Here is a 20,713-nt window from a genome sequence, read left to right as displayed (position 1 = left end):
TGGGGGTGGGATACTTTGTGGAGAGACCGTATAAAGACCCCATTTCCCAGAATTCCATAAATAGTACATACTTTAAAGCAGTTTACAGACGGGGGTGTATGTGGATTTTCTAAAGTGCAAGATGTTTAATTAAATATTGAAATGTATTCCATTTCTGATTATGCAGACAGAAACCAGCATAAAAGAGGCATAATGTTCTGAATCACTGCCTGAAAGATTAGCCACCAAAGCAAAAGGACTTCAATAACCCTGCCAATTATATACTTCCTATTACTGGTTCACTAGAAGTAGACATGTACTTTAGTATTGGCAAGACTGTATTGAGAGACATACAATATGATTAGAGACAACAGGAACTTTAATGAACTGTGTGAAGTCACACAGCAGGAACCAACAGATTATAGGCAAAGTGCACCAAATTCCAGTTGTCTGATGCAACCCCTACTGAAACGAAGGTGAGCTGTACAAGAGTGCTTCCTGGGGGGGTTGTGCCCTTTGGCACCAGTGATGCCTAAAATCCAATATAACGTATCACAGGAGAACACTCTGCTCAGGAGGTCACTGTTCAATTATTCTGAGGCTAGTACTAGGGCACCTTGTTGAAGCAAAGCAGGTCTAGACATGGTCAGAGCCTGGGTGGAAGAACTCAGAAATATGCCACCTTGAGTTCCACAAGGAAATAAAGGTGGGATGCAAACAAACTAAATAAATGAACACAGACACAAACAAAAAATTCTCTCCCAAACCCCAGAAGCAGTTAAAAAGCAAACCAAAAAATTCAGCACAACGGATAAAACAAATTCCACAGTAGAGACCATTGGGAGATACTTCACAGCCCCATTTTTTGGTCCTTTATCTCTGTCTGATGGAAGGTGTGCCTCCTTAATGACTTCCAGAATAATGGAAAAAATGTCAAATTTAAATGGAATGTATTTTCAACTCCAAAGGGCATATATAATAGGGTGAGAAAGAGGTCTAGTGGATGGCAAAATTTTCAGCGACCCTCCCCAAGCTCCTAATAGCTGCAATTATGACGCCGACACGCAGCAAATATGCACCTTTCCAGCACTCAGTGAAGATGTTCCTCTTCCAACAAGTCTTTTAAGTGGAGCTTTATTCCAATCTGCATTTGTATTGGAACTATTTTTAGCTGCTTTTATATATGAAATTGTTTTTGGATGCACTGAACTTTTTTTTACATATCGAACTACTTTTAATTGCTTTTACACTTCTCTTGCTTTAGGGTTGTGATTTTATTCTTGTAATCTGCCCTGGGGCCTTATGGTAAAGGAGAGATAAGGAATCTAACACACAAATAAACTCGATAGCTGGCCAAGCAGCAAGAAACAGATTAAATGAGCATTCCTCTGTAAAAGAAAATAGTGCTGCTTCAGAAAGCAGCAGTAAAATCTCCGATATGAGATAGAGGCAGAATTCCACAATGATTATAAGCAAGCAGCAGAAGTTAGTTAGAAGGGGAAGGAGATTTAAGCCACTCCAGAGGAATATAATTAAACAACAACCTCAGGATAAACGACGACAAGTTGGATTATCTTAAAATAATATCAATGTAAAATACTGGTGCAGAATGGCTTGTTTTATATGAAGGGCTTTGGAAGGGTGTCTGCTAATGACTTATAACTATCTAAATACTGTCATCTGAGAAAACCTGAAGCCATTAAAGATACAGGATGGAAAACATAAAATCTGGATACATTTTGCACTTTCAAGAGTGACTTCAATTAAGAGTGAATTCCATTATGCTTATACAAATACATGTATACATCCAAGCTAGGTAACAAGCACTAGCATTCTTCATATTATAGCCTTACAGTCCTAAATCTCAGAGTAACAGCATTGCCTTAACTACTGGTTATGGTCTCCTTCCAGCTGTAATAGGAACCTTACAACAATCGCCCAACCCTTTTACAGGTCTCAGTAACCTCTATTTACAGCAACTGATAACTCATCACAGACAAGATCGAAGTCTGGATGAAGGCAAAGATCAGGATTCTAGTTTATGCCAATAGGCAGAGGTGAACCACAAAAGTATGGTGGAAGTGTGGGAAGATGGGACAGAGAAGAATCTGCTTATTGGAACACAGGCTTCAGGAATCAGCACACTGTCCAATCTCTTGACTTTGTTCCTCATCTGACTCAAGCAGATACAATAAGCTGTATCAGTGTGTCAAAACAGGGACTGTTTCTCCTAGCAAGCTAAGAACGTATCTTAGCTTCATGATTATGGTTTGTTTGGGACAAACAATTTTCTCCCAAACATTTGGTGAAATATTTGTTGTTCCTGGTTGAACTAAGGGAGAAGCATAGCAGGAGCACTGCTCAAGTCCAATAAGTGATTAACTATGGCTTAGCATTACGTACCAACAAGACTACTGCATCATGTGCAATGTTTTATTAAATTTTTATATATGTTGGAAGCCGCCCAGAGTGGCTGGGGCAACCTAGTCAGATGGGCAGGGTACAAATAATAAAATTATTATTATTATTATTGTGTCCTCAGAGCACTTCTAAGAAGGCTGAACTTGGAGACAACTTCCAAAACCTATTACAATAAACAGAAACATATTACATATTCTGAAACATAGTCTCAAAACATTTCAGCAGGATGTCCTTGTTTACAGAAGCAGAACTTTCATTTGTTACTATAATAGTCTATTTTAATCCTAGGAATTATGCAATTATTTTTATCTTTCTCAAATGTATCAAATGCCATTGTAAAAGAAACATTTCCATTAGACAGTAAAAACATTTTAGAACCTACTAACTCTAGCTAATATAAAAATGGATGAAAGATTTCATGCGGATAAATTTACCTAATTTTGCTGTGCCAAAGCAAGAAGAGTTCAGAAGGTAAAAAGCACATTTTTGTGTTAACAGTTTCTTCACTGTGTCAGCTAAAGACAGTTGAGCTACATTATATCCGGAAGCTACAATGAACAATCTATTCTAGGTCAGTGACTTCCATTGTCATGACCATTCAGAAAATGTTCATGAAGCTTGGCAGGAAGCAAAGTCACTAAACAGTAGTACCCTGTAAGCTTTCTAGAGCAGTATTGACCGAATTAAAGCAGAAAAATGAAATACAAAGCTGTAGTTTAACTTCTTTCTAAACCTCCTTCTGCACAATTTATCAAATACAATTTCTCATATTTAAGCTAATATGTCTTTGATCGTTTATGTTGGGGATGGGGGATAAGAAGGAAAGCTTTAGGGGACAATTACCAGTGACACTGGTAAATATGTATGCCCAGTAATGACACACACATTTAAAATAACAATTGCAAACAATGCTAATTATGGAACAATTTACTTAAACAAACTACTTAAAATTCATTTGATGTTGCAGCTTGCACAGTAATGTGAAAATGGAAATGCAACTATAGCAATACTTTGCCAATTCTGCCTGTCAAATTAAATAGTGAGGACTGTCGCCTACTAATCTTCATTACCTGCAGCTGCCAATTGTAGAGGTAACTGTGGCACTTCCTCTGATAGAATGTTCTTATGCACCATGGGAGCTTGCAAGTAGAGAGATAAAGGTAAAGGACCCCTGGACGGTCCAGTCAAAGGCGACTGTGGGGTTGTGGCTCTCATCTCGCTTTCAGGATGAGGGATCCGGCGTTTGTCTGCAGACAACTTTCCGGGTCATGTGGCCAGCATGACTAAACAGCTTCTGGTGCAAGGGGACACCATGATGGAAACCAGAGCACACGGAAACACAGTTTACCTTCCCACCGCAGCACTGCACCAAGTGGCAATCAGGCAACAGCCACTCTCCCCAGGGAGGCTTGCCTGGCGCCTTCATTACATGTCCCTAGGAGCCCAGCAAAAATGTTCCTCTCCAACCAGGCATTTGACTGATTAACATTCTATGGCAGGCATAGGCAAACTCGGCCCTCCAGATGTTTTGGGACTACAATTCCCATCATCCCTGATAGCTAGTTATCCCTGTTAGTTAGGGATGATGGGAGTTATAGTCCCAAAACATCTTGAGGGTTGTGTTTGTCTATGCCTGTTCTATGGCTTTCTAAACGTGTCTGTGGCAGGGAGCTACTGGTTTGTTTTTGTTTCGTTATGTATTTTGTCTTTTCATTTTGTATTTTTATGTTGTGAACTGCCCTGTGATCTTCAGGTGAAGTGTGGTGAACTAACTAACCAACCAACCAAATAAAAAAATACATACATACATACCTTTCTCTCCCTGTGGCTTGAATAATAATTTATAATAATTTATTATTTATACTGAAGTCATTAAGGGCAGCTGTTAAGGAGCACAATAACCTCTCCCCTACAACTACGGCAGCTATGGGGGAAGAAAGTAACCCTGTTCTAGATGGTTTGCATAAGTTTATCCTGAGGTCCTTGATTTACAGCAGTGTTATGGAAACAGGCATCCTTCAAAGGGAGCACAGCTGAATTCGTTGGGGTGAATCTTGTAACCCACACAGTGTGGAGAAGAAGATTCTGGCTGCCTGTAAGCGAACACTGGGAAGACTCTGTACGCTCTCTATTCAGACAATCATGTCGGCAGCGTGAAAGGTAGGGTCTTCTTGGTGATGGCTTTGCAGTGATGACACTCCCTTACAAGTGAATTACGTAAAGTTCCCACAGTGCATACCTACAAAGGGGCCTTAACAACTCATTTGTTCTGGTTTACCTTTGTTTTACTACTGCTAGTTTATGAAACCACTGAGCTGGTTTAAACTGGGTTATACTATTTTTTATGGAACGTTTGCGCCTATATTTCTTGAACTACTGCTTTATACCTTTTTAAGCTGTTTGTGGCATATTTCATGTATTTTCTAAATTCTGTTACGTAAGCAAACTTGTGGGTATTACACCCTAAAAGATATCCTAAACTATTTTAAATATAATAATAATTCTGTCTAATTCTTTCTAAAGGCTGCCTTAGCTGGTAGCCCTCTCCGTATCTTAATGCAATCTATAACTCCGCGCTTCCTTTTATTCACCCTAAATCTCATGTCAAACAATTCCATTTCATAACTCCAGTTCTAAGTGTGGGGAACGGAGAGGGAGGGGGCAGGACTAGAAGGAAACTTCAAATTTTCACTCTCCTCGCCAATAAACATTTAAAAAAACCCTCTTCTCCTGCTATGTGCTTGGTAACTAGACCTGCACACAGCATGCAAAATGTGGGCACACCATTGATTTATATAGCAACATTATTATACTTGATGTTTTATTTCTAATACTTTTTTCCTTTCCATTTTATTTTAATTGTTTTACTGACAACCATCAATTCCTGCATTTCAAGCCCTGCATACAGAGACGTCTGAAAGAGCCCTAAACATTTAGACTTATTTAAGAACTACAAACTCTGGGAATAAAAATATTACCAAGGGAGAAAATTGACCTCCCAAATTGAAATGCACTCACAGAAGGCTTTTACTTTTTACAAACATCTAATGAAGTGTAACAGCTGAAGAGAAAAGCAGTATTAAATTTCAAGTTTGAGCCCTTTATTAGGTGATACTTTGAATAGAGCTGTAGACCCTCCTGAACACAGATAACCTTGCCTCAGTTATCTGTGCTTTGATAGCATCCATGCTAGACTACTGCAATGTATTGCATTTGAAGACTATTTAGAAACTTAGTCTGGCCTTGAAAACAGCAGCCAGGCTATTAACTTGCCAAACAGAACACATTTTGCCAGTGTTCAGCAAATCTTCACCAGCGTCCAGTCAGGTCTGGCCTGAGAAATTCTGCTGCCTAAGGCAACGGGCAAGATGGTGGCACCTTTCCTATTCCTGGGACAAAAGCCAATGGGACCAGCAGCCAAATCTGCAGGTGACTGGCTATCTTAGGTTGTGCAGAGAAGGCCATGTGACACACACAGCTCTGTCCTCAGCACCTCACTGTTGTTCCCTAATCACTTGGCATTTGCTACCTGAGGAAGCACTCCTCTCACTCTGCCTAGTGGCAGGGCTGGCCCTGCATTCAGTTTGTTCCCATCATATTTATATTTCAATTTTAAAATACCATGTAAGTGTTGGTTTTGACCTATAATGCTTGAACGACTATGGACCAGCGTACTTAAGAATCGCCTGCTCCAATATGAACCAGCTCCTTCTCTGAGGAGTCTCCTGAAGTCGGTTCCAGATTATAAGATTGGGTAGATGGTGATGGGGCCTTCTCCATGGTGGCATCCTGCTTGTGGAATACTTCTCTCAAACAGTGCCAACAATGGCTGGTTAAAATGGTTTGATTCCCCTGGCTTTACTTTCAATCCTTCCCTCCCTGTGTGCTGTGGTCCTAATGAAAACTGGAATCCTGAACATAACATTAAATTTAAAAAGAAATGGCACCACACACTATGCAGTTAATACAATATGTAATTATGCCACAAATGGTGAGACAAAAGATCTCTGGAAAGGTGGGGTTCCTCCTATCCATCTTCCTTCTCTTCAGTCAGGATGGGGGACTGGGTTTTATCTGCCCTACCCTCTGTGAGCCAAATCTGACAAAATGGCAAGGCCTTAAAGGCTAAATGTGGAGGCCATGCTGTCTGGGGCTGATGGTACCAGGTTGTCCAAGGCTGATACAAACAATCCATTGTAGCATAGGTTTTCTTAACATATATATGCTTACTTATGATTGAGCAGTTGCATGACCAGACAATATCACAGGTGCCACCAATTTAAATCGTACTTTGTAAGGATTTCTCAAAGTTACCTGACTTTTCCTTTGGTGTTTCTGAGGACTGTTGCAGCAAAATTTTGTGTGACACCAACCAGACTGATCCCATCTACTTCTACAATTTGGTCATTTACTTGGATCCTTTCAGAGGAAATAAAAAGAATGGAGAAACAGTAAGTAATGAATATGAAACAAAATATAATGTCTTTTTAAATTGCATTTGGAAGCAATACATAATTAAGTCAACAACACATACATGACATCTTGCATTATACATAATATTGTCAATTCCTACTGACAATGTTGTTTTAGAAGAAAATGCCATTTGAAATCAAGATTTTTTTGGAACCAGATCTCCACTTCCATGGAGGTAAATGAACAAACAAACAGGACAAATTACAATTACCGGTATACAGCATCAGATATAGTGGCGAGAAATGTACACATGGCTGTACAAAAACCCATATTTTGTGTTGTGCAAGACACACCCTATTCCTGTGACTGCAATCTGTTTTAAATATTTTTAGTACCAAATTTTAAATTGTGGTGTGCTAGTGATAATCATTACTATTACTCACAAATGCTGTGCTGTTCATGCCACATATCAAAAGGTGCACAGGGCAGGGCAGGACACTGAAGACTCAGCAATGCAAATCCTCAATGCAAACCCTACTCAGTTTCCCATTGGTTTCTAAGGTTTTGCCAGGGACTGCCCATGGCCAGGGTTTAATGAACAAGGCAACTAGTTCCATGTGGCCAAGCAACACTCCATGTCACATGGCAAAACAATTTTCAAACAGGAGTTTTGGGGCATGCTCAGTATAAATAAATAAATATATCAGGTAAGTGTCTGGAAAGACTGTACTCAGCGATAAACTCGAACTGTTGCATTAGCCTCCTCCTAATCTCCCTCCCCTCATTTTTCTGCAACCTCAATTTAGATTATCTGTCAACTGTGAAACTGAACTGTGGTCTTCCTTCCTTCCTCTCTCTTTTCCTCTCTCTCTCTCTGGTTTCCTTCATTTTATTGTCTTGAGACTTACCTATCTTTGTTATATCATGACTGTATTATCAGTGGTACACTCAAAATGTTTGCTTGCTTGCTTGTTTATTTATAAACTCAGTTAATTGGAAAATGGATGGAAACTAAATATATCTGGAGGTACTTTAAAGAGCTGGTGGGCCTGCATTATACAAACAGCTGGTGGCAATGAGTTCCAAAGATAAGATGCTGCCTAATAATAACAGGCCAGGTTGCTCCAGAAAACAGGCAGAGGTGTGAGATGTTAGATGTCTTTTGGAAGAGTGTTAAGAGGAATTAAAGAGGAAAAATAGACAGGAGCAATGCAGTGAAAGTGTTCAAAAATAAGAAGTCAGGTTTTAAAATGAACATGATGAAAGGAAGGTAAGCCAGCGCAAAGAAAAATTAAAGAGAACCATGATACCGATGAGCATGGAAGGTAGAATGAGCTGCACAGTGACGAACCTGCTTGTTTTAAATTAAAGGTGGAACTCTCTGGAAGTTAGATTCTGTACTTAGCACTTGGTACCAACTTTATAAAGCAATCCCATGGGCATGAGTACTTGGCTTATTATTCTATGATTAAGAATGGCACATGGTTTATCAACCAATAAGTACAAATTATGTCATAGACGTACCAGTAATGCACCGGCAGAAGTGATGTAAGCCCAGGGGAACATAATCAAAGCAGATCTGAGCATCTACCATTATGGATGGTGGCCACAATTTTTTAAAAAACAAGCTCTTTACAAAGTCAGCCCCTCCTTTGAACATTTCCTCGCGTAACGGCTCTGACAATGCAAAAAGGTAGCCAGCCAATTCAAGCCGCTGGACTAAATAAAATTCAGTGCTGCCTTCCAGCAAGAGTGCAGCGCCCCAAATTAAACTGATATTACTGTAACTAAGGGGGAGACATTCCAGGCATGTAAACATATATTCAATAAAGCAGCTAATAAGAAGCGACAAGTAGTAAACATCTTTGCAAGCCTTGCTGGGTATCCCACGAAGAGTTATTCTGTCTAAGGTTCCCACCCAGTGTGGAAGATAAGCCTAGGCCTCTGAAGGATGGGAGAGTTGCAGGAGGGGAGGGAGGGAGAAAGGATATCACTCTCCGCCAAGCATTCCCCTGCTGTGTTAAAGAGATCAGGTAGCAGCTGATATGAAATGCCACGCCTGGGACCTGGGGAGCTGCTGCCAACTTGACTACACAATGCTGGACTAGATTGACAAATAGTTTGACATTAGCTTTGCATGTTCCGGTACAAGGCTAATGTGAGCATTGCAAAGCTATGTGGTCTATTTTATAGCCATATAGTGTGTAGTCGGGAAAGGGGGTGGTTCTGTTGGGTTGGAAAGGGGTCACTTTTCCTTTCTTTCTTCTTGAAACAGCCTTGTATAATGCAAGCAGGGGGATTTAACCTTACAGCAGACATTATCATTCAGGATACTTGCTAAAACCTCCCGGAAATTAGAGAAATGGAAAATAAGAGGACAGGAAATTAAGCAAGTACAGATGCACACATATCTCATAATTTTATTCCAGAGGAACTCAGGTTGGTCAAACCATCGTACAAGTGCTATAAAACAGGCAAAGTGTACCTCCTCAGCAGTAGCTCGCTTTTATTTTCAGAAAGGTAACCAATTTATACCAGCTGCTATTCGGATTTTTGAAGCTAAATTGTCGTCCTAGCTACTTTTTGGGATCCCAATATGGATACAAGCATATAATAGTGATTAAGATAAGATACACTCAAGTTTCTTGAGACGTATCCTGAGGCTCCAAAGTTCAATCAAGTGTGCAGTACTAGGTATACACACAACAGAATATTGGGTGTGAGCTAGCACTATAAAATACTGGCTGCGTTGCCATTTTCATTGCCAAACTTCAAATCTGTTCTCTGACTTACTTTAGGACTCTTATAAATCCAGATGGTTCCAACTCTTACTTAGTAAAATTAGATCTATTAGTATTGACTTGGAACCCTTGTATAATTCAAGTGAGCATTATATTTATTGCAATATTCAAACCAGGTTAAGGGACATTGAAAAACAAAACATCGAGTCAGCTGTAAATAAAATTTGCTCTCCCAAGTTCTTTGGTTTAAATACAACAGATAACAGGGTCACTTATATCTCAATATTAATAATTCCAGCCCAATACAGGGCCTTTATGTTAGCCCAACTGAATGTTTTCCCCTCAGTTTTTGCCAAGGGGAGATATTTAAACATCCCCAGAAATGATAGACATTGTGGATGTTCTTTGAATGTGCCAGACACTGTAGAACATATCCTTTTCTACTGTCCATTAAACAATCAGCCACACAAACGTGCTATCCCCTTTTTTGGGTAGTCTAACATCAGATTCTATTAACTGAAAGGGTGGCTGAGTTTTTGTCAATAGTATCTCTTAGAGTGGTGAATGGCATTATTTAGCATGAAGAAATCCCAATGGAAATCTTCGTCATTATATATTTTGCATGGCTGTTTATTTGTATATATTTTAAAATTTTATATATGAATGTTTTATGATGGCCTATACTTGTAATACCTAATAAAGGTTTGGCAAAGTAATTAAGTATAAACTATTAAGAGGCTTGAGCAGGCCAGTTCTCTCTCATTCGGACAGCTTCCATCTCAACTTGAAAGCTCACAGGTGCTTTGTCAGATAATTTAAAAACATATTTCTGCATACCTTGGGAGCCCTCCAAGTATATAGAAACTGCTACCTTATTGTTGAGTGGCTCTGCTTTGCTTCAAAACTGATGGGCATTAAACTACCTGAGTTTCCTATTAGAGGGGAATAAACTGCAGACTGTAGCTTGTCGAAGGCCACCTAATGAGCTCACAGAAGAGATGAGGCTTGCACCTGGTGCGTAGCTCCGTCTTTCAGTCACTATGCTACATCAGCTACCTTCCCTTTCAAGCCAAGGTATTTAAAACGGGCAGTTTTCCCTTAACCTTAGCATCTAGCTCAAGTATGCCGTCAGCAAATATATGCAATGCAAAGTAAATTTTGTACGAAATAACTGACTTCACTCAGCAACCTAGCATATCAGCTCACGTTACTAATTGTATTTTTTTGGGAAATAATCTTCCAACCCTTAATAATGTCCCCTGGCATGTATGAAAAGGTTTCTGAGGACTGTTTTGGCAGCCTGAAAGGTTATGTTTAACAGCACCAACAAATGAGCCAACATACTTCATGTGCCATGAGTTTTGCTAAACAGAAAAACCGTGCGACCGTTGTTAAGTTAGGGAAGTTGACAAAAAGAAGTTTCCCCATCCCCTCCTCCCCCAGTGAAGCTACCTGCACTCCCATGAAAGGAGCTCTCTGGTGTGCCAGGAGGCCCTTCTGAACAATATGGAATCAGGTGAGGGGATGGTGCCTGTGGAGGGAGAATCACCCCAAATCCTCAGATTCTAAGATATGTTAGCTTAAGAAGGTTCACAGAAGGAAAGTTTCCCATCCAGTCCTCCTCCCCACCATGAGCTCTCCTGGCCCCATCCTCCACTGTTCAGGTTGCCCAATCCCCCACAGAGGCTTTTCAGAAGTCTCAGACTGAAGGGGTGCAGGGAATGGAGTAGGAAACTTTCCTTCCCTGGGCTATCTTAAGCTATATTAGGATCCAAGGCACTATTTGTTGAAGGGGACACCAAACGTTTTGGAACAGTGGGCACATTTTGGATTTTGGGAAAGGCTGGGAGTGCGTCACAAAATGACTGTCATGGGGGTGTGATATAACACAAAATCAGAGACAACCACCCCTGAAACACACACACACACTGGCCACTCTTGCTTCCCAGAAATTGATTAGAAGGTACTTGCACATTTTGCTCCATAACCTCCTTTCTGGGAGGGCTAGAGACATACTTCTTTTTTAATGAAAGGCCAGAGTCTGGGGAACCAATGAAAGCCTTCATGGATGGTGCTTGGTTTGTGACCCCTGGTATATTAATTGATAACAAATATCAAAACAAAAACAAGACAAAAAAATCTGAAGAATGCAACCATTTCTAAATGACATAACTGCAAAAGCCATATTACCATCCTTCATTTGGGAACTGTTTATCAGTAAAAAAAATATAGATCCAGCCTTTACATAGCAGTAAAGTCACTTGCCTGCGCTCTCTATTTATTAAACTATTACTTGCTTATGGCAAAGCCTTATCCACTCCCATTGTTGCATCTGGTACTTTATAACTGGATAGTGTGGGTTCATCTCTAAGGGGGTTAATTTGTACACAGTCTTGCCTTAGGACAGAGAGCTGGGCTCCATGATTTTCATGTGCCTTTGAGGTCTATATTTTTGTGCAGTAGAAATCAGAGGACAAAGAAGTAACTTTAATCAGCATCCTTTTAAAATATTTTTAACTTGCTTGTCTCCTCACTTCACAGTCCATAATTCCTGTTTTATCTTCATATTCTGAGGCTATGTGCTCTATAGGGTGTTGTGCAGTCCTGTTCAATGTCATACGTGTTGTATTTTTTTTTAAAAAAAGTAATGCATGTAATGGATGGGCCCAAAAAAGCGCCTTTCTGGGAACAATAGTTGTATTATTTTTTATGTTGATTTACAGATTTAGACATTAATTTTCCATTTTCAAATCATAGTATGTTTTCATTCTACAATGTCAAACACATTTCTTGCTCATAAAAGAGGCAACTGGCTGATTAGCTAGCTAGTTAGTTGGTTGGAAGCGCAGCTACTTAACAAGTGGCAATACATGGCTAGCTTCCAGCTTCCAGTATATGTAGATTAATGAGCAAACTTAAAACGATCATTTATGGTTCATTTTCATTTAATATTTTGAAATTCATTTCTTCCAATATGCAGACAGGTTTTTAAAAAAATAAATAAAAATAAATTCTAAAATGAGATAATTTTGTGGCTTGAAAAAAGCACCAAAGGCTGCACTCCTAACCCCACTCCATTCTGCAGGAGGGAGTGGGGTTAAGATTTAGCAGATGTCTCCGTCTTCTGGCCTCTGCTGCTGCTGCTGGTGCTCTATTGGCAGTAACTGGTGTTGGGCTCCAAAATAGGGTGTTGCAGTGGAAGAGCAGGACTGGGCATGGACCTGCAGCCCATAGGACAGTCCATTCCCTGGAGAGAGACACTGCTGCACCAAGCTGCAGATAGCCCAGAATTGGGAGTCATGCTGCTCCTTTCACTCCAGCCAGGAGCAGCAAGCAGGGCTACAGATGCAAAGGAAGATCTGCAGCTCCACAGCTCCCTGGTCCCTCTTAAGGTCACACCCACACCATACATTTAAAGCACAGTCTCCCCCAGAATCCTGGGAACTGTAGTTTGTTATGGGCGCTAGGAGTTGTATGGGGTGAGTGTGAATACTCCAGACTTAATTAAATTCTTTTTCTACTACATTTTGCTCTGAACTACTGTGTATTAAAAATAAGACAGTGTTGTGCCTTTTTGCGGCGAACGGGTAAAGGCAATTAGGCACAATCCATCAGGAAGGTCTCCCCTGAAAGTCCCACTTATTCATCAAACTTACTTCTAAACAGTCCTCTAAAACAGCAGAATTCTTAAAAGAGGAACCAGAAGAAGAAAAATATTGTGCTAATATTTTGGTTTCCCAGTGTTTGGCTAGGAATGGGAACTGAAATATGTTTTAAATATTGAGTGGCGTTTTGATTTGTTATCTGCCGCAAGTTTCTTCTGAAAATAAGGTGAGATATAAGGGCTTTTTAAACAAAGAAACAAATTGCCCAAAAACTATTAATTCAGAATTAAACTTCATGGAGTTATTTTCGACCCTGCTTCCCTACTTGCTTATGCCTCCTTCTTGTTTCTGACTCATTTTTGGAAAGACGTCAGGTGGTTTGGCATAATCTCTGCATAACACATTCTTTTTTCATAGGCTCCAAATAAGGGAGGTATTTTCATACCCAAGTACGCCTAAGCAGCTAAAATCTAATTATATATTGCGACTGTTAAATGGGGAAGGGGGGTTTCAAGAGAGTCAGAGCTTAAGAAAAGAAAAAAATCTGGCATTTTATCTTCAGCTGAATAGCTGGCACTTACCATAATTTTTTGCAACCCTTACAGAATCAGAGTATCATTTATTCAGGAGTGGACAAAATGTATTCAATGGCTGTACTTGAGATATAAGTTACAGAATCAGGTCCTTAACATAAGAAATTTAATTTCCAGTTGAAGTACATTAGTCAGCATGTGGGTGTAGCTAATTTCTCTTATTATAGAAAACAATGTTTAAAAGCAAATCTTGCTCATAACATCTACCCTACCCTGTATAAAATCATACTCTGGGCATGATCCAGTCCACTGCATCCACCTGCATGAGATTTCACGCAAAAAATGGTGGACAGGGTGGGGAACCTCCAGTTGCAAGATTAATTCGGGGCTTTAAAGCACTTTGCACATGTCATTGTGGCATCATGTGATCGATAGGTAGGCAGCCTTGCTCACCTGTCAAATTTGGTCCGCAAGGCTGATCCTGATAAGGATCTGGCCTGTGGAGCCAAAAAGGTCCTCCATCAACTCTGGATGCTTATGATGAGCAGCCATACAATCTAGTTTATCTTGATCTAGATATCAATGCTTGGAACCCAGTAATTGTCTCACTGATGAAATCTGTTTGCTGCACATTTAGTCAAAATAGCCTAACAATTTTTTTTCTAAAAAAATAAATTATTTTTCCAATATACCCCCAATAATAGCCGAATTATAACAATAACAATTAATTCCCAAATTATACAATTATCAAAATGTCAATCAACTTCCAATTAATACATTTCAGTTAAAGTGGCTCCCCGCATGGTGGTTTGGGTGCATTTCTATTTTGCTCAATATTACTCCAATGTACCTTCCTCACTTGTAAATATCTTTTTATCATCTTTTTTCCAGAGAGGGTTGCCGACTCATAAATATATATAAAAAAGCTTAGAATAAACAAACCATGGGTTTCCCTCTCCCCAACCAACTCTCACACCAAAGAAAAACTTACATTAATTCAAACCTTTGATCCATGTAGCTCAGGCATAGGCAAACTCTGGCCCTCCAGATGTTTGAGACTACAATTCCCACCATCCCTGACCACTGGTCCTGTTAGCTAGGGATGATGGGAATTGTAGTCCCAAACATCTGGAGGGCCGGAGTTTGCCTATGCCTGATGTAGCTGGTATATTCAGCAGTATGTTGTTGCAACCCTTTTCCATCACACACCAGTACTTTAAAGAATTAAAGATGCAATTAAACGGAGAACTCTGCTTCTTAATGGAGGGTTTTCGCCAGGTGAAGTGCTTTTGCACTCAGCGCTTCCCTGCCTCCAACATTCCATGCTAGAGCGAGAGCCAGGTACCAAGATGAACTGCGAGTGAAGCCTATTCCCGCCTTCCCTGGGGGGAATTTGCAAGGATGATTTACCCTCAGTCATCCTTGTTTTTCGTTTGCTGACGATCCCCCGCTGTTGTGAGGGCTGCCTCCATTGAAGCAGGCAGGACCAGAAACCAGCTAGCCTAACAATTTTAATATCATTGTAGTAGAGTCAGTTAGTATATAATACTATATAGTGTAGTGCAGTACAATATATCATATTATATCACAGCATATCAACCGAGGTAGTCAGTGTAGTGCTCTCCACATCAACTCTAATCAACCTCAGCCAGCTTGGCCAAAAATGAAGGATGATGGGAGTTGCAGTTCAACAGTATTTGCAGGGTCCCATATTGGCAATCCTTGGTATATATGATTGTTCATATTTAGGCACATTGGCACATTTTTCAAGGAACCATCAAGATCTATAGAATTATATACTGATTTCTGCTTTTCTATTCTAGAATATTGGCAAAAGCAGAGGTTTTCCTTTGCAACACAGCCTGGGACTTTTTTAAATTATTGATTTGACTTTACTTTTAGATTTCATTCTATAAGAGCTTCAGTTTCCTTTTGCAATATAACATCACTCCACTTTTATAGAGCAAGGAGATGACCTATATAAATCATGCTGTATTTTACTTTAAATTTCACTTTTGACCCATGAAAGGGTATTTTGCAGGGAGTGACCTGGAAAAGTAAACAATTTTTCCCCAAGCACTCCGCATTCTGAAGATAAGGCAATGGTGCAAGGTCAACCATACATAGATAATCACAGTTATTTTGAAGGAATACAAGATTATTTTGTCTCAAAAGTAGAGGATCTGCGTACCATGAGCCTCCAAAACAAGCTTGTGCACTGAAGCTACAGCAAGGAGGGGGAGAATAGATAGCAAGTTTTCCCATCGGAAAAAAGGGTCCTGATACATTCAACAAATATGTAGCAGCTTGCTATGGAGACATACAAAACTTAATTTTACATACCAATAAATCAATGAATGTATACAGCAAGTAAACCTCGGGGGGGGGGGATGTTACGTACTGTGAAAAGATAAAGTTGTGGCTAGAAATATGAAACAAACAATATTAGTTCTGGGATGGAGCAGATTCCGTACAGATCTCGGTCTACACTGAAATCCAGACTTGCTGTGAGGTTAGAAGGATCATTCCCAAACGAGAGGGTGCTTTAATTCCCTTCTCACCCATGAAACAGTCCACCTGACAACGCTATTTGCAGAACAAAGCAACTTTTCAATGAACAGAAATGTTTGTGAGAACTGGTGGTGAACGTTCATAGGCACAAGTAGGTTTTCAGCCTTTTAGAAGGCCATACTGGGAATAGGGGCCTCAAGAAAACCTTTAGCTACAAGGTTTTGGATGAAGCCTGTGAACAAAATCAGACAGGAGCTGTATTTTAAAGCAATCCCAATCTATATTCACAACAGCATACTGTATTATTATTCACCTGCCATCTCTTTCTGCCGCTCCACCTTCTGTTACTGTTTTGACGAAAATGCCCAGTTTCTCAAGGCCTGCATCTGCTCCAACTCCCATTCCAATAATGCTGATGCCAAGTCCATCTTCATCTGAGAAGCAGATAAATCAAAGCAGATCCATACATTTGTTAAGCATTTTTCACACTTGGATTAGGACATTTTGAATCCTGTTCTCTCTCCCCACCTGAGTAAAACCTTCCATGAATTTTTTGTTTATGACTTTATAACTGCATGCACAAAGAGTAAAACACACATTGTCATTCTAGAGGTCATCCTCCCTAACTCATAAAGCCATGACATTTCAATAGACTTACAGTATTTCTTATTTTCCATCATGGAAGTCAAGTAGCCCCAGTCGTTTTTTGCAATGGAAGGAGAAAGAAGCCTATCTTGCTCCTTCTGCCATGGCTGCCAATCAAGAAATCCTGTGTTCAAAGGAATTATGGCCCACTAATACATGCTGAGTTCAGGATACAACTAAAAAGCAGTTTTCCATAACAGAAATGGGGGTGGGGGACCAGTGCAATAAACAATAAGATCTGGATACCAAAAACCCTACTCACACATATCTCAAAGAGACACTTGGCAAATCTATTTTGACACTGAGGGCTCGTCCAGGCTTCCCTTCCCACTGTGCTTGCCAGGCACAGTTCTGGGCTTTAAAGCTCTGTGTCTAAGTGTTTTTGCTTTTGTCCTGTTGCTTTTCCAGGGAAAACCTGTTTTTTACCACTGAATTGGAGCAAATGGCAATCTGGAGAAGCACCGGGATAAAGCAAAAAAACAAAAACTGCTCAGATATGGAACTTTAAAGCCCGGACTTGTGCCTGGAAATGTAGCACAAAAGGAAGTCTGAATGAGCCCTAAAAGGGGGTTTCTGAAAACAGTTTTGTGGCTGCGGATATGAGGGGATCAACCCCTCAGGAGATTACTTGAGGTTGACAAGGTTTGAAGCCAATGTTCTACTGCATACACTGATGTGAATTAACATTTTACCTCAACTGGATTACAATATAATAAGATAAGATAAGATAAGATAAGATAAGATGAGATGAGATGAGATGAGATGAGATGAGATGAGATGAGATGAGATGAGATATAATATAATATAATATAATATAATATAATATAATATAATATAATATAATATAATACTATATAATATTACTATTTAATATCCAGGAATTATTCATACAAATTGCACACTGCTGATTATTTATGAAATCCCCAGATATTAAGCTATGGCAGGTTTTTCATGACCCCTTTCTGGCAAAGTCTTGAAATTCTACCTTGCAATTCTATCTGTATGCCACTTTATACATTAAAAAAAAAAAATGCTTGGCAGCATAGCATTTGTAGAATGCATACCTTTTTCAAGCTCTGCTGGGAAAAGCTCCAGCTTCTCCACACGTTTTTCTAGTTCGTATTCTGCTGATGCAGCCACCGGGTCTACTTCATCATTTCTCCTGTCATAATCTTCATTAGAATATGTGTGGAAAACCTGGAGAGAGAGATAACAGTAATAAGTCAACTAAACCATCCAAAAGCTCACTTCTAAAACCTACTACTACTCTAGAGGTGAGCTATTGCTTTCATACCCTGCTTCTGAGCTTCCTAGAGTATCTGGCTGGCTAAATAGAACATTGATTTAATTGAGAAGGGGGTTCTTAAAGCAAGAATGGAGAACCTGTGACCCTCTAAATGTTATGTGACTTCAGTTCCCATCAGCCCAAGCTTCCAGCCAGTGCTTAGAGATAATGGGAGCTGTGGTCCAACATCATCCAGAGGGTCAGATGTTAGCCACCCCTCTCTTAAAGGAAATAACTGTTGCGCACATATAACTGTGGACATCAGTAATAATGAGGTTGCTTTTCTTTGGAGCCAGATGCAAAATGGTGGGTCAGGAGGGTGACCATATTCTTAGAATTAAGGAACAGGGTCACTGTGCCTCTGAACACATTCTCAACTCAATAATTTGCTTTCCATTCCAGAACCGAGGTCACAATCCTGTAACACAAAAATCCACAAAATGCTACAGCTTTTTTGTTTTCTTTTCTTTTCTTTTGTTTTGTTTTGGCAAGGTGGAAAGGAAGCTTTTCTGTTGTCCATATGATATAATAATTATTTAATAATTTAGAATCTGAACCCTCGTTGATCTACTGTAACATACTGAGAGAACTACTAGTAGACCCCAATCTACTTTTTGTCCACAGCACCTCTTTAGGATTCAGGATTTTATTTCTGCATTAAGCAGATTTTCTTTCTAACCCACATAGCAACAAATCCAATACGTGTTCCAGAAAGAGCACCACTCTGTTCTTTTTAATAATGTAAAACAAAGGGCAGTTCAAACTTTTTTTTTAAAAAGCACTATCTTTACTTGAAAGATTCGCAGCAATTTTTAAAAAGTGCATAAGATACAATATGATGGTGGTATCCGAACTATCACTAGTTTCATCTTTTAACAAATAACAAAGCTGTGATTTACTCATACTGTATTAAATAAAAGCTGTGGATAAATGAATACTACAGTATATACTACAGTAAACTGAAACCTTAGGTGCCGCATAAATTAAAACTTCTTGTACATATGGCATTTTGAATAAGATGTTAAATATTGGTTAAATGTTATCAGACACTCAGTTCTATAAAACTCACAGTGACATTCAAAAGCCAAAGCACAACAGCAAAAATTGGGGTAGTCAAGAGTCTTCGTTCTGGAGGTCTGTTCTTAACCTGAAACTGTTCTTAACCTGAGGTACCACTTTAGCTAATGGGGCCTCCCACTGCCGCCACGCCACAATTTCTGTTCTCATCCTGAAGCAAAGTTCTTAACCCGAGGAACTATTTCCAGGTTAGCGGAGTCTGTAACCTGAAGCGTCTGTAACCCGAGATACCACTGTACAACTAAGTCTAGATCCAACACAATGTAACAAATAATAAAGTCTGAGATCCAGGCAAAAAGCATCATTTAAAAGGGGGGGGGGATCAACACTACACAAAGAGAATCCCCTGCCCACCAGTCACAAATTCCTGAAACTGTATAGACTGACATTTAAAATCTTCCATGGAATAGGCTGGAATAGCAAACTCTGTATCATATTGCCCTGCCAGTCATGTCCTAAACTGGCATCCCATGTATTCACATTTCTGTCTGGCAGCAAAGGCCTAGCCATCACCATCACCTCACCTTCTTCAGGTGAAGGTTGGTGTTAGCTGCATCTTCTCCAGCATCGCCCCCCCAACTATGTGGGTCCTCCTCAATGGTTGATTGCCCTTTTAGCTATTAATCATGGTCAGCACAAGGCATGGCAGCATATGGTTGGATAGATCAATACTCTGTGCATGCTCACTGTTTCTCCAGCCCACCCCCTCTTAAATAAACTTCTCAACTGGATTTCTGGGCAGTACTGGCCTCTGGGTCAAGCTCAAGGGCTGTTAAGTGTTTTCGCATTACTCAAGACGTTGTGGGCTACACCCCTGGGTTAAAGGGCGTGGGAGACCAGGAGAGATGATGGGCTGAAGCTACCAAGCAGAAGACTTGAGCTAAACTGGCAGTCCTTTTATTCCCAAGTAGACCACTGTAAGGCGGCAAGAATCCCAAAGTGACCGAGAGGACAAAGAGGATGGTGAAGGCAAGGAGAAAGAAACAGAGCAGCAAACCCATTGCTAGTAGGCTACTCCACTGGGTTGGTGTTAGACTGTGGTGTTGCCATCCAACATACTCCCCTTGCCACTCCCCTTTCAACATCACCAGTTCTGTCAGAAAATAATGGGTTACTTGATTTTTTTAAAAGGAGAAATTACAGCTTCTTCAAACATGAGAATTTGCAATGGTATCTATAATGAGGATCATGTTATTTTTTTGTGTAAAACATTAAGCTGGCTTTTCACATGTTTTGTGCAAAACTAAGGGCCCCCCCCCAAAAAAATACCAGGCTGCTGGGCATGGTGGAGGGCAGAACCCTATTTTCCCTTCATACATTTCTCTTATAACACCTTAAAGAAATGATTTCCTTACTAACCTGCAAAAAAAACCCACCAAAATTAATGAAAAAAATTAACAACAAAACTGAGCTATCATAATATACTGTGTGGGTTGAAATGCTTTATTTAAGGAACAAAGCTCTTCTCGTTGCATCAAATATGGGCTTCAGGTTGGCAAAGCA

General features: G+C 39.9%; 1 protein-coding gene across 14 annotated transcripts in view; it reads right to left on the bottom strand.

Annotated features, from left to right (window-relative positions):
- Positions 1–20,713, bottom strand: part of PPP1R9A (protein phosphatase 1 regulatory subunit 9A) — a 140,447-nt gene that overhangs the window by 40,346 nt on the left and 79,388 nt on the right. For all 14 annotated transcript variants that reach the window (XM_080974571.1, XM_080974565.1, XM_080974577.1 and 11 more), the window contains 3 exons: positions 17,913–18,045; positions 16,517–16,637; positions 6,715–6,819 (listed from right to left, as the gene is read on the bottom strand). In XM_080974571.1, the coding sequence (XP_080830697.1) occupies positions 6,715–6,819; positions 16,517–16,637; positions 17,913–18,045 (359 nt within the window). The remainder of the gene's footprint in view (positions 1–6,714; positions 6,820–16,516; positions 16,638–17,912; positions 18,046–20,713) is intronic.

This window comes from Podarcis pityusensis (genome assembly GCF_964106645.2).
Source record: "Podarcis pityusensis genome assembly, chromosome: 12".
NCBI classification, from domain to species: Eukaryota; Metazoa; Chordata; class Lepidosauria; order Squamata; family Lacertidae; genus Podarcis; species Podarcis pityusensis.
Note: the sequence above shows the minus strand (reverse complement) of the source record. Positions and strands in the feature narration are given on the sequence as shown.